Consider the following 14629-nt stretch of genomic DNA (forward strand, 5'->3'; position numbering starts at 1 on the left):
CAATGTGTCGCAGCACGTGAGCGCGAGAGCACGTGCAAGCGTCAGTTTCCATTAGGCGCACGTATAGTGAACTATACGTGCGCCTAATTTAGTTGAAATCAAGAAAAAGAATTGGGCATGGGCAGGACGTCTCATGAGGAGGGAAGAAAACCGATGGTCATTAAGGGTTACGGACTCGATTCCAAGAGAAGGGAAGCGTAGCAGGGGGCGGCAGAAAGTTAGGTGGGCGGATGAGATTAAGAAGTTTGCAGCGACGACATGGCCACAATTAGTACATGACCGGGGCTGTTGCAGAAGTATGGGAGAGGCCTTTGCCCTGCAGAGGGCGTAACCAGGCTGATGATGATGATGATGGTGAACTAGAACATTATTCTAGTAGACTATAGGCGCACGTGCTCTGGAGCGAGAGATTTCGCGCTTCACGCCAGGGTGCTTTCTCGACTCCTCGGCTGACGACTGTGGGGCGCGTTCGTCGCCGGAGTCCGCGGCCGCGTCCCTTGCCGAGGCGCGCTGTTCCGTTTGGCCGGCTCGCCGAGACTGGGCTTGATGATGATAGTCATCTAAAGAAAGGAAGCACGCTGGGCTTACACTGATTGCCGCGTGGCGTGGAATCTGTATGCATACTTCCCCTCGAGCTGCAGCGTTCTTAATTACATTACCGGAAACAAATAACGACAATAGTTCCGCTAGTAACGAAATGAAAGTGCACATGGCAGGGGCAGGCGTGGGGCTCTCTTACATTTGCCTGCAAGTGCGCGAGTATTTGTTCCCGCGTTCTGGGGAAGGGGGGGGGAGGGGGAGGGGAGGAGGCGGTGCGTCTGTCCAGCTTTAATTCGCCGCCTGACTTGCAGATTCGCTCTCGGGAAATGGAAATTGGCTGACGCTTTACTCGCACTTCGGCTGGCGCAGAGGCTGCAGAAGCACTCCGGCGCTAATGTACCGCAGTGGCGGAACTATTCGTTTCTTTCTTTTCTTGTTTGTACTGGGGGACCGCAGTATAAAGCGTCGCATGCGCGTCGCATCATTGGGCAACGTGACATTCCCACTCGAGCTGTTGAGAAATTCTGGGCACGGACGTTCGTGGGAGCCTCCGGAGTGTTCGTTCGTTGAACGAGAAGGAAAGGCCGCGTTTTCCTCACCGCGGTTTACGCAGACGCGCTCTCGCTCTCGAACGCAGTGACGTCCGCCATCCTAGCCACTGTTCCCGCGAAGACAGCTGACGCGGGGCGGAAAGCGCGCGACGTGCAAAATGTCAACCGTATGTACTGTAAAGTTAATATCTATATAATACAAAGTCACGTGATCGAGAGGGCGTGTTCAGTATAATCGCGTCGTCCCGACTCCGTAATTGGTAGGACGATCGCACGCGGCATTCTAGCCACACAATGCGCTGTTTCGACGAGCTGCAATCGACGTCTTCCGGACTGAGCGACGCGGCCAGGCGCCGGAGACAGTTGGCAAGTCGGGCCTGGAGCCTCAACAGCAGCCGTGATCGTACGTTGCCCACTATGCGCGCAGTCTCCGGCAAAAATCACTGGAGGGAACACTGTCGAAGTGATCGTTCAGATACCGTCGAAATGATGGGTAGTAGTACGTGGATTTGTCTAATCTTCGTGGCTTCGGACGCTCTTGCGGCATTGTTTATTACGCCTTACCTTTCTAAATTTCCCAGATTCGTAGCTGCCTAAACGGAACAACGCAATTGGTTTCTGCGCACATGCTTAACCGCTACTAATGGTTGCATGTGTATACTTCTTTTTTGAAGATCATCAGTTCCTGATGACGCAATGTCGTTGGAAGCCAGAAGGACGAAGCTGATGGATATCCATGCACTATGTACATATATACCGATCATTGCCACGCAGGCTGAACGGCCGTAGCTGCAGTTGTGATAGACGCTGCCGCCAGAGTTCCTTTTATCAACTTTTTATCAGCCTTTTATCAACCTTTTAACAACTTTTATCAACTCTTGTTGAAAGCTATACGGCAGCATCCACGGTGCGATTTGGTCGCAGCACACCGGTGACGCCGACTCCATTTCCCACCATTGTGTCGACCTCCCGTAACATCCGGGGCACGAGTCGCGGTGTTTACCTTTCGCTCCGCCGGAGAGACCAGAAAAGTGCCGGCAGCTATAGTGCCGGCAGCTATAGTGCCGGCGCGAATGACCATCGAAAGTGGGACGTTCCGAAGCGGTGACGCGTCCGTTAGCTGTGCTCGTCGCGAACGCCATCGATCACGGAGTCGCCGCGGGCGACCGAACGGCCCCGTCGCGCGTCGACCTCTGGTCGCGTCGCGTTTCGTGCGCGCGCGTACTTGCGTGTATACGAGTGCATTTATCGGCGCGGTGTGCCGGCGCGCGGAGTCTCGGCCGTTGTGATGCGCAACACGTATACGGTGCCCCAGCTCACGCGAACCGGGAAACACTGGCGAAAGCTGTGTGCGCCGGGGGGGGGGGGGGGGGGGGGGGGAGCGATAAGGAGCCGTGATGCTCTGCTGTTGTTGATCAAGTCGTGGGTTCGATACCCCTCGCAACGGCATTATTCTAATGGTGGTGGAATGCAAAAGAAGAAGAAAAAAAAGCTAGGGACCTAAGGTCCTTGAGCGGCGCAGTGGGTTGTAGTGGAGGTCGTAAGGAGGGACTCCGGAATAATTTTGACCACCTGGGGTTCATTAAGGTATAGCCTAAAGCTAAGTACAGGAGCGTTTCTTTTGCATTCTTCTTCTCCCATAGGAATGTGGCCACCGCGGCCGTGATACGAACCCGACACAACTTTATCGGCGGCACAGCGATAGGCGCTAAGCCACCGCTGATTGGGGAGTGCAAAAGTGGACGCATACATGCAGCGCTTTCCTTGCACATGTACGGATATCCCAACCTTACGGCGTCTCTCATACCGCATGTGTTGCTTTGGGGAGTTCAACTCACTCACTCACTCACTCACTCACTCACTCACTCACTCACTCAATCAATCAATCAATCAATCAATCAATTAATCGAACTATACAGTCGAGCTGTCGGATTGTAATTGGCTGTCCTCCGGGAGGGAGGAGATCTACAGGGGTTAGAGAAGAGGGAATTCCCCTTCACTATAGCAAGCGCTACCACGTGCGTTGCCCCGTTCTTTTTCTTCTTTTTTTTTTCGTATTCGGGAACTGTCCGCGTTGCGTGCAGACAGCGTTCTTCTTAGCACGCACCACGCGTGCGCGGCGACTCCTTTGGCGGCCTTGCCCCATCCGTGTGAGGCTCGGTCCGGCGTGGCGACGAGCAGCAGCAGGACGCCAACGTTCGCGGCGCGCCTATACGCTTCTTTACCGCGGGGCCATTCTCTTTCGGCCAGTGGCGCAGTACGTGACAATCATTCGGGGTGGTTTCGCAAACGGGACGTCGTGCAGGATTTTGTGTTCTCCCCGCTGGCGACTGTATAGCGGGCATTTATTAGTGTTTTCCCCCCTGCGGGGTCTATAGCGGCTCGAGCTTTCGCATATATGCATCTAATTATAAAACCATCGTTAATCTTTCTTTATTTTCGCACCCGTGTCACGCGTTACTTGTCAGGCGTAAATGATCTTTCCGGGGGGGGGGGGGGGGGGCGAATTTCCCGAATCTGGCATTCATCGAACGCGTGGTTTGTGTGCTCTTGTTTAGGGTATGCTGTATGGTCGGCCATGTCTTGCAATTTTAGTGCGTGTTTCACAATCACTGCCGGAACAACATCCCGCGTTCGCGGTAAGAGGAGCAGCTTTGCGTCTTCCACCGAGAAAGCTTCTTCGCAAGAAGAGATGATCGTGTTCCGCATCTCGTCATGCTGCGCTGACGAACTAAAGAAAGTGCGCAGACGGCTGGCTAATCACCGGGCGCTTTCAGTTCCAGGCTTATAAGCTTGGGGATTCGCGTGCCTTCTGCTGTTCTTTCATGTCCAAGGTCTCTACTTTGTGCAAAATGGCATTTCCGCCCAAGTCGCCGACTCGATTTTCGACCTTCGCAGCGCCGGTGGGAGTTAACGCGCTAGGTGGTTACTGCTAGACAGATTTACAATATTAGGCGTTCGCGAGCTAACGCTTAGGAAAAGCTTTGACGCACATAAAGTAGTCTGGTTTTCTTCAGCTGCACATGCTGTGTACGCTATGGCGTTTCCGCGGCTTACGTACGCTACGTCAGCGTACTCAGCAGAGAATAGACAGTTTTTTAGTACTGCGCCATGAAGATACGTACGCAGCACGCAAGTGCTTTGCCGAAAGTAGCAGCGCGTGTCGCGTTAGGGCTTTTAGTACTGCGAAATGCCTACGTACGTAAGCGGGTGAGCGTTAGGCGCCGGGCGCGACGGAGCGCAATTGGCCTCGTCCGCCAGTACGTCGAACCGTCGGTCGAAATAGACGCTGTTCATCTGGCTAACGTAATGTAACGTGTGGGCGCGTTCCCGCTTCGTCGAACTATATTCAGGCCTTTAAGAGACTCTACTTTTAATACGGATGAAATACACGAATCATATCGAGAAAAATAAAAACCGAGTGGTTACTTTCTGAGGCTGGCACGGTCATTTGCGACGAACTGCACCAAAAGCAGGTCGAGGCTTTCGCGCAAACAGCACCCACTGAACACTTTCTCGAAAACAAAGTTCCTATTCTTTTCCTACGCGTTCCCACCGTGCAGGATCCGGGAATTGCCTCTGCGCGTTCACTTCACGCAGCAAAGCCAAATCGTAGGCCATTGAAAAGTACAGCCTCCCGCTGGTCGCCTTTGACGCTGCCATATTGGGAAACTCTTTTTTGTCTCGCGCTCTCCCGAACAAACAAGAACCACGAGCGCAGCACGCAAGGCTCCCTACGTATATACGCACGCAAGAATCGTATGCGCGCGTACGCAGCGGCCGCGTACGCATCACGCACCGTTCGTGTTGCGTTCTGCCCATGCGCACTTTGCAGAACGTAGCGATCTTACGTACGCAACGCCGTTGCGTACGCTACGTACGCAGTACTAAAACTGTCTAGTGTTAGGTCAGGGAACGCAAGCCGCTTGCGTACGCAAGAACTAGGGGCCACGATACTGCTCATGCGCAGACCCCTGCATCTCGGTCAGCGCATGCGCAGTACCGTCGCCCCTAGTTCTTGCGTGCGCAGGCCGCTTGCGTCCCCTAATCTAAAGCTCTCCAGTGTCTATACGTACACGATAAGTAATAGCGTTGTGAAACGTGGCGCCAGTTCGTGTTGTTGCCGCTTCAGCTTAATGCCTCGCTATTGCTGCGCTATCGCTATCAATACGCAGCAATCGTAAATCCACGCATGCTTCGACCTCGTTCAGCCGCGCATTCCGATGGCCCGGTGCGCACGCGCATTCTTGATTTGCCGCTGGGAAAATGCGCCGACCTGTCGGTTCGGTCTTATTTACTGCGCACGTGCAGCTGCATGCGTCGGCAACTGTCGACGTGTCGTCTTCATTTGCATGTTAAGAAAAACGCACTAACAGAAAGACATTAAGCAGTTTAAACGGACGAAGTATTCCATCAAAAACTTCACAATTATTTCGCTATACGTCACAGTTTCGCTATACGTCAGTGTGACGTCACGGATTTGAAATTGTTTTCTCGACTCCGGCGCGTTATTGTGCAGAAAATGATCTCACACTCTCCAAGTGGAGTCTTTGCAATCTCTGTGTATAGAACGCAGTGCACGGCGACTATACACCTAAGCCATTGCTTCTAGACGCAACGTCTGTTTCGTTTGGTCGCCGATTCCGCAGTTTGCACTTTTAACGCGAAGCTTTCTTCGCCATCCCTCCCGGTCATTCTTGGCCGTGGCTGCTAGGTCCTGCTGCTGTCTTTTCGAATAGCTCACACTTTAAATGATTAAATTACGTGCCCTATGCTCACACCGTCAGGCCACAATCGCATCTGCACATTGTTAACTAGCTGGAATGACATGTAGTTTAGGTGTCCATCTGCTAGTGCATGCAAGAAACGTTAGGTGCGAGTGTCAAGTCGCGCATTCATGTACTAAGTCATTGTAATCACACGTTCCTGGTCTTGTGCTATTGTTCTGTGCATATATATGCATATATGTATACTATATATGTATATATGGATAGCAAGGACAACATAGGGAAAATTACTTGTACTGACTAAGCGCCACTCCCCCCCCCCCCCCACACACACACAATATGCGTTTCTTCTCTTACCCCTCTTTTTGTGAGCGCTGCGCGATCAGAATGATAAATGCTTACCAACTATTTCACTTTTCAATTCGAAAGCTAATAGCTTCTTGAGATGATCGCCGCGCCCTCGCGTCAGATGATCCCCGTGAGGGCGCATGCGCGCGCGCCAGTATCGTTTACGGCACAAAAGCACGAAAGAAAAAAAAGGGGGAAGGGGTAAAGTTATTGCATTTGGTTCACCGCTCCACGAAAGCTTCGCTTTACATGTGTTTCAAGATGTGCGTTGGATCTGCAGAATTTTTCTCCGAGTCAAAGCTTTCGTGTTCGCGTGTGGCGTGTCGGCGTATAGGAGGCGTTGGTTCCACCCGTCAAGCGCGCGAGCTGCCACTGTGGGCGATCTGCAACCGATTCGCGTTGACACCCGCAGCCGCCTGCGAGAACAGCGATATGCAGAAAGCGAGGGATGCTGGTGCTTCGAAGGAGCCATGGTATGCTTGTTTGCTTTCGCCCGGTGCGACAAAAAGCCCACCGTGTGAAGGCTCAGCTGCTGCCGCACCAAGTTCGTTCTTGCACGGTAATCCCGTTCGTTCGTTCATTTAGCGAGTGACTCGTTTGGTGTGCCGTGCAGCCGCAACCCCTTCGCTCAAGAAACCCGACGGCCGGTAGCAACCTTACTCCGGCAACTGGTCGCGGAAACAGACCCCCCCCCTCTGCGGTTTCCACGCGTAGGCATATCTATAGATTCACATTTCGTTCTCCCATCGTTGCCACAAAGCTGTTGGTTAAAACACCGGCAGCCGGGTTTTGACGTCATGCTCTAAATCGCCTTCGTCAGTGACACGTCACTGATCTTTCGTACGTGAGGCACATAGTGATTCTATTGTGTATAGCTAATTAATAATGTCTTTCATTTTTTTCTGCATCCAATAAAACGTCCGTTGACCCTTATTAGCCGGTATACATCGCGCATTTATTTCTCGAGCTTTCGTATCTTGTTGCTGTCGTAAGTTTGTCAACGTGTGATCTGCGCACAGTTTCGGACGTCACACGCTCTTTATCTTTGTCGAGTACAGTACTGTATTCTTCACCGCACGGCGTCTGACGTTGCGCTAGAGGCTGCAGGAGTTTCCTTAGCGCTCCCGAATCGCCCCACCCCCCCTCGCTAATTTCGTGCCGCTCTCGTCGACGTTAATGAGCTGCGGACGACACCTGTGCTGGAAAGTTCCCGCGGCGCGACACATTTCTCCGTGGCCGTTGCCACGCCTGTGACGTCCGACTTGGCAGCCGCAGCTGAAATGCCATTACCGGGCACTATCTGACGACGCCCTGATTATAAAACAACGGGCGAGAGAAATACGAAATCGAACGGCCTCAAGAATACTCATCTTCCTGCGAAGGCGATTAATTCCATCCGCCTGTAGGACAAGGCCGTTTCTTTTCCTTATTTTCCTTTTTTTTTTTTTTGTGCGGCGCGGGTGCGGTATCTCGAGAACTCGCTGGTTTCGCTTTCCGGCTGCACCCGAGCCGTTCAGTTCTTACCGTTATTGCACGAGCGGTGATCTTGGGTCTCCCCCATGCCGCGTTAGTGAAACTGCGCGAACCTACACTAGTGTTTTGAGAATTTCTTGCATCTCCGGTCCCTGCGGGCCCAGTATGCTGCAGAACGTTCAGAAATAAGCTCGGTTTATATGAACTCGACGAAGGGGGAGGGGCGGGTTCGAGTCGGCTTGTCACGCTCTAAATCGGACGTCGGGTTGATGTATAAACGCCGACGACTCGATCGGGCCGAGCGGTGGTCGATGCGAGTTCTTTCAACCAGGCTGCAAGGGTTGAGCTAACCTGCCCAACCGTCTTGGCGAGCTGCATCTAAACGCGGTCGGGTCGGGCTGGTTCAGCTCGACTTCTGACTCGACTCGCTCGCGTCGACTTCACATAAACGAAGGTATAATATATTGCGGCGTTTTTCCACGTGACCGATTCCACACGGCTGAACAGCGTTATCGTTTGGAGCGTCACCGCGGCGACCTGTAATTGCTCATATCCATCACGTGTAACAGCTATAGAGCCTTTTCTCACGGCGTCGCCTCCGGAGGCAGCGCATTCTGAGGGGTCGCGTGAGAGGCCGACAATTGCACCTGGTCCCTTCGGGTAATTTCAGTGCAGACGATACGTGCCTGCCAGAGTACTGCCGTGAAACATGGCGCTTTATATGCAGGGAGAACCTGTCACGAAGACGAACTTGCACACGGTGTCACTGGTGTCGCGCCAAACCGACGCCTCCTAGACAGGAGGCCTGCGCACTGTGCTTTATGACGTCATGCTACTTGGGCCGAAATTTCCACTGTCAAGCCCGGCGAGCTTCAGCTACGTCAAAATCGCGGTGGCTTACTCAGGAGCATCCCCATAGATTCTACGGCAATTGGGCAAGGTGGCATGACGTCATAGATCGAAGTGCACAGGCCCTGTTCTATCTATAGGAGGCCTTGGCTAAATTCGCTCCGACAGCGTTATATTACGGGATTCATGCTCACACCCAATAGCCCGAGGCAGAAAATGAAGCCTATGCATATTGTAATCGGTGACTGACATGTGCGAATCAGGTAGCAACGCTGCTGCAGTCAGCGCCACGTTCGCGTTGTCCTAATGTCGACCTTCAGTGAAGATATGTGTACAGCTATTGGTGCTCGTCTCGCAATCTGCGGACGCAGCAATGCGTATAGCGATACTTTTCTTCTCGTCTTCTTCTGCCGAAGTTGCCGCAGCTACAGTTCGCTGTAGCTTTGGTGCCCAAGAAGCAAACTGTATTTCATAAAAGCGAGAGTTTCGATGAAATTATAAAGTTAATGTTAATGCGCAGATGCAGTCAATGAGTACTCGAAGCCAAACCTGTGTGTTGGCTTCGTGTGTTTATTCACTGTGTCCGTGCGTTAACCTTTCACATGTGACTTGAGAAGCTTGTCCTTTGCGATTCTTCTGCAGCGATCAATAGCTGTTAAGGGTACAGTTCATCTACATTTCGTGGCGTCCCTTGCAGACATCATCATAATCGTCATCATGTTTTAGACTGCATAAGGAGTCCCCTATATATATATATATATATATATATATATATATATATATATATATATAACATTTGTTGCGCAGAGTTTGATTTTCTAACTGAAACAAAACCATTACCCTGCTAATTATTGTAGCTGCATTCGACCTATCAGATCAGCATGCATTTCACTGAAATTGGTTTCTCCTAATTCTTTATTAACATTATATTTATTATCTCATTGAGTGTAACCGATTTTAAAGTTCACCTTTTAGTTAGCCTGACTGTTCGCTCGCATACTCGTATAGTTATTCCAATATCTCCTTTAGTTTTTTTCCCCTTTGTGTTTCTCGTTTTTAAATAATACTTCTTGCCGCTATATTCTGTACCTATCCCCGTGAGTGAGATGTGAACCTTGACAGGATCATCATCATCACCACCACCACCACCACCACCACCACCACCACCACCACCACCAGTAGAGGTGGTGCCCGCTAGAATAAATGAGTGATTTGGACTTTTGATATGATGATATGCCCGTTACAATAGACAGACGTGGATCCCACGCACTGTGATAATCGGCGGACGCATAGGTTCTGGGCGAGTTCATGATCGCGTCTGCATCTCTTTCAAAGCACCCATCACTTTCACCTCTCTGAATTGAGACGTTTGCAAGTGTCCTTGAGCGTCGCACGAACGCCGCGTGTGACTTGAAAATCACGCGTCACCACTTGAAAGAAAAGTGGGGCCTCTCAACCTCCTCCACGTTGACGTCACAACTGTTGTTCGTGCCTTCTCTCTTCGCGGCTCAACTGTGTGGAAGACCCCCCGGCAACGTCTTCTCGGCCGAAGCCTAAGCCGGAGTCGGTCACCGCTCAGAGCATGATCTCGGGTTGGCGACTCGCAGGGCCTGATTCACACAAAGGTCATTCGCCGCGTCAGGAGAAAGCGTTTGACCGCCAGTTTCTACTAAAATGCGGGGCGCGGTGACGTTGGTGGAGAGAAAGAGAGAGAGAAAGTATAGAGACGTGCAGAATCAAAGGCGCTCGCACAAGCGATGTTCTTATGTCGCCTACGTCCCGTTTTTTAGCGGGAACCACACGAGGAAAGGCTCCCTCCTGACGGACGCCGTAACGTGACGCGGGGCGAATGACGGCTGCCTGAGTCAGGCCCAAGATAGCCTTCGGCTTGTCGCGTCGTGTAGGAGTTTCCGTCGTAGGCCGCGAATGTCTTTACGCCGTCAGCGTGACGTCTCCATGACGCCACGCTCGCCGCACAATCTACGCCGTCTCCAGCTGTCTCCATTACGTCGCCGTCGTCGCCGTTCAAAATTACTCTTCTTTTCTTTTTTTGTGCTAAGCAAGCTAATGCTGTTCACTGCTGTATACACGGAACACGCCAGTTGTCGGCCCGTTTGACCTTGCCGTACAAACCTCGCGTTCTACACGGGGAATTATACGGTACAGTTCCTGAAGTCGACGTTTCCCAACTTGTCCGGCCGGGAGAACGCGCCAGCGCTCGCGAACTCCACCGACCAGCGCTCTCCCATATTCACGCCACAGTTATCTGCGATCTTAACAGCCACTTGGCGTTGGGGATGCGTGCACGTATGCGCTCGAGCGATTCTCCACACCTCCATAAGCGCCCGCCATCGATTTTTCGCCGTAGGCTCGCTACGCCATAGTTTTTGTGAGAGCACGAGGTCTATCAAATCGGAGACGTGACGGGCACTTCCAACTAACTCATAATGACCCGTAGCACCTAGAATTTCGTCTGCGAGGTACCGACGCTCGTGTGGTGACGTGCATTGTGTGCGAGTGTATACCTAAACGCCATTTGCGAGGCGCTCGCTCTCGTTCTCGCGGGCCGCTATACGCCTGGCGCGCCTTGGACGATATCCAGGATCGGGCTGCGCGAGAGATAGGCGGAGGATGATTAGACATATGATCCGAGCGGGAAAGCAGGCCGGACTCATTTCTTCGGTTGCATCACGTATACATACGTCTTTGTTCTTTTCCGTTCAGCCATATAGCTAGCTAGCGCGCTTCGCCTTGGTCGAGGAGGACGCGCTATTAATCAGGCCGCTTTAGGTTTCTTCTCGCCCGCGGTCTCGAAGGAAGAAAACGAGATCCGTTTTCGCTGCTGGATTGCGGGACTTCGCTATTTGTGCGTTCTTCTATACAACTTCCTCATAATCAGGCTCATCGCGCTCTACTTCGTTTAACTAACTTAGGTTCACGTTTGTAGCGTCGAAACTATTCTATTCTATTCTATTCATTCAACATTCTGCAGTAGCGTGACCTTCAGTGACCGGCCCTACTGTGTGTGATCTGTACTGTGTGTTCTACATTATTCTTTAGATTTGTCCTGTCGCTCTTCCTTTCCTCTTTCCTCCCCTCCTTCCTATCTTCCATTTGTGTGTTGCACTCACCTCCTTTCTGAAGAGTAGGCAAGCGTTGTGCACCTTCCAGTGGCAGTTGCCAGCCTGCTCCTCGCTTTCCCTTTCCTGTTAATTGTTTATATGTGTTGAAAACAAATAATAATAATAATATTAATCGCCCTCGGAAACCAAGTACGCTCGCCGCGCCGGCTGCTGCTGCATCTACGAGGCTTGCCGAAACGCGACTGCGAATATGGCAACGGTGGTATTAGACGCAAACCAAATTAAATCCATATTTACAGAGATGTGTTCTGGGTGTCTCGCACGTGTGCCATTTCTGTAAGCCAACTGAATCTGTATTGATCACTACTATTTTTCTTTTTCTGTGCGGTCGCTAGTTCAATAATTCAAAGTCTAATGCTTCTCAGTGTACCGCTGCGTAGTCTTTCTCACCCTTTCCTTAGGGCCCTGGCACTAGGTTTTAGCCATGGGGATGTGCTCGAAGGTGTGCGCGATTTTCTTCAAGCCACAATACATTTGCCATGTCAACTTTATTTCTCTTCTGTAGCGCCCCTATTAACTACTCTTGCAAATTATTGTCCGTCTCTCGTCCAATTAATTTTCGTTATCCCTGTTTTAAATGTAATTGTCCATTCACCTGGCCTGACTTTTCAGTTATGCACACTCCGTTGGTCCCCAGTTCTACCTTTTTTTACGGCTCGTTATTTTGATCATGTGGTAATTATTGTTATTTTTACACGTCCCCTACAACCACGGGATTCCTGGCTCATCCGCAATACTGGGGGACGGCCGATGTTTAAGGATGATCATCGTCATCATCACACCTGTAATATTTAAATTCCTTCAATTTTTCCTTTGGCCATACAGGCATACGTGGCCGATTGCTGTCGCCTTGGCTCTTTTTCTTTTCTTTTCTTCTTTCTTTTTTTGCTTTTTCTCCCTCCCTCCCTCCTCTCTCTCTTAGCACGAAACGCCATGCATGGCTCCCCGTATACCGAGCACTCCGCTCGGCTCAAGGCCTTTTCATATCTGTCCTCACTTCCAAAAGCCGACTTATGTTACAGTCTCGTGTTGCAAATGATGCGACGGAATTCTGTCGCTTTGTGCGCTTGCGTGCCGGCTGCTCGTTTTCTCAAGGAAAGCACAGAGAAAGAAAATAAAAAACAGCACAGTGGTGACTCCCGTTCTTTCGAGGGCTCATCAGTGTAAGGAAAGCCTGCGTGTAGGCATTTCGCCAAGCTGGCTGTCATAAAATGCTCACGCGTTGAGGAACACTGCCTTCTGAAGCGCGATTTTTTTTTCTTTCTATGTCCAGATGTTCTTTTCTTTTTCTTTCCCTCTTGGTGCTCTGCAGCATTGTACGATACTAGGTGTTTTCCTCTTTTGCAAGTATAGGTGAAATAACCAGCGCTTAAATCTCGTGAGGTGGATTGGCGTACTGTCTGAGGGCGTAGTGCTGCAATCCTAAATTCACTAAACCTCCGCATACTTAGCATGAACACACGTCTACATGAAGGCTTGTACGTGTCGGCAGACCTTAGGCTTTGCAACATCGCCTTTTTTTTTCGCGTGCGTGCTCGTTACTTTCGAACAAGATTGCGCATGCGCTGTTCACTGCGTAGAGGAGTTGCGTGCGCGAGTACGCAGATTGTTGCACGTTCATTAAACATGTACCTTACGTTCACTATGTGTAGAACTGTTACTATTCTTACTGAAACCAGTACACAAAATGAATTGGGCTACCAAACAGAGAGACAGAGAGAGAGAGAGAGAAAGCAAATGATAAATGAAAGATAGGGAGATTAACCAGGACTGAGCCCGGTTGGCTACCCTACACTGGTGAAAGGGAAAAGGGGACTGAAAGGTTAAAAGAAGAGAAAGTCCACTGGGGATATCATTCTGTCGCTCAGTCCGGATCAGAGACGGTGACTCAATTCGGCAGCTTCCAAATATCGCAGCAGCCCTTTTGTGGCTTTTTGTAGCTGCGATATGCGAAACCCGCCTTAACTATATCACGTAGCGCAGCCCATAGCGTTCCACACTAGACAGCAAGTGTGATGAAGGGCGTTAAGGTGTCTTTCTTCGATATTTTAAGGCGTCGCGAACCCGAGTAGCTCGTATTTCAGTTTGACTGCACCTTTTCATAGCCGCCAAGCTGTTAACGCGAAGAGCTTGCGTAGAACACGGGTGTTTCTCTGCAGGGTGCATGGGCAAGTATCCGTGAACGCGTTTTCGGCGTGAATCGGGATCCTTGCAGCATGCTGCTTTCTTTTCTGTCCTGACCGTGCCATTGTCCTGCGCAGGATGCCAGCTGCTCGTGGAGGACGAGGACGGAGTTCGCGTGTCGCCCAGCCCGTCCCCACGCCACAGCCTCTCGTCGGCGGGATCGGGAGCCTCGCAGGGAAGCACACGGGGCGATGGAAGCAGCTCCAAAAAGTGAGTGGCACGACTCAATGTCGTATAGGACGACCAAAAGAACGCTTCTATACACTTTCGCATGAGATTGGGAGGAGGGTGTGGAGTGAAGTAATTATAGACAGTTGAATGAGAAGAAGGCTCGCTGATGGCGTGCAGTAATTTATTGTTAAAAACTGTAAGGTTGCGCTGAATGTTGTATTTCATTAGCAGAGAAAGTTGATCGTGGATAACATCCAGCTTAGTATAGCTTTGCCCTAATCGTCCATTAAGCACGTGACCTACGCGCATTAATTTACTTTATTCGTGATCACGCGCACGGTAGTTCTACGGCTCAGCGCATTGAACATTCGCTGATCGTGTTAATTAGATCAGTCAGTACATATGAAACGTTTATGCCATTCCATCTATTTTTCTTAGTAACTTAACATTTTGACTTCTTTTTTCTTGTATATTCTTTATGTGGACAGTTAGGGTGTTACAAGCCTCAGGAACTGCTGACTCTTGAGCACAGCGATTAAATGAAACTGATTGCATTGCTGCTTCATAAAAAAAAAAAAAAAAAAAAAAAAAAAATCCGCCTCCATTTCGCCTTGTGAAAGTGGATGTACAGCGATGTGGTTGC

The 14629-nt window shown here is 50.7% G+C and overlaps 1 protein-coding gene across 7 annotated transcripts in view; it reads left to right on the forward strand.

Annotated features, from left to right (window-relative positions):
• wake (ankyrin repeat and fibronectin type III domain containing protein wide awake) overlaps nucleotides 1–14629 on the forward strand; it is a 284968-nt gene that overhangs the window by 242389 nt on the left and 27950 nt on the right. For 6 of the 7 annotated variants that reach the window (XM_050176938.3, XM_050176936.3, XM_050176934.3 and 3 more), the window contains one exon: nucleotides 13893–14025. In XM_050176938.3, coding sequence (XP_050032895.1) covers nucleotides 13893–14025 — 133 coding nt within the window. Of the gene's footprint in view, nucleotides 1–6372; nucleotides 6726–13892; nucleotides 14026–14629 lie in introns of those variants that run through there. The other variant, XM_055069774.1, reaches the window with a different exon arrangement.

The sequence above is a fragment of the Dermacentor andersoni genome, chromosome 8 (genome assembly GCF_023375885.2).
Source record: "Dermacentor andersoni chromosome 8, qqDerAnde1_hic_scaffold, whole genome shotgun sequence".
NCBI lineage: Eukaryota > Metazoa > Arthropoda > Arachnida > Ixodida > Ixodidae > Dermacentor > Dermacentor andersoni.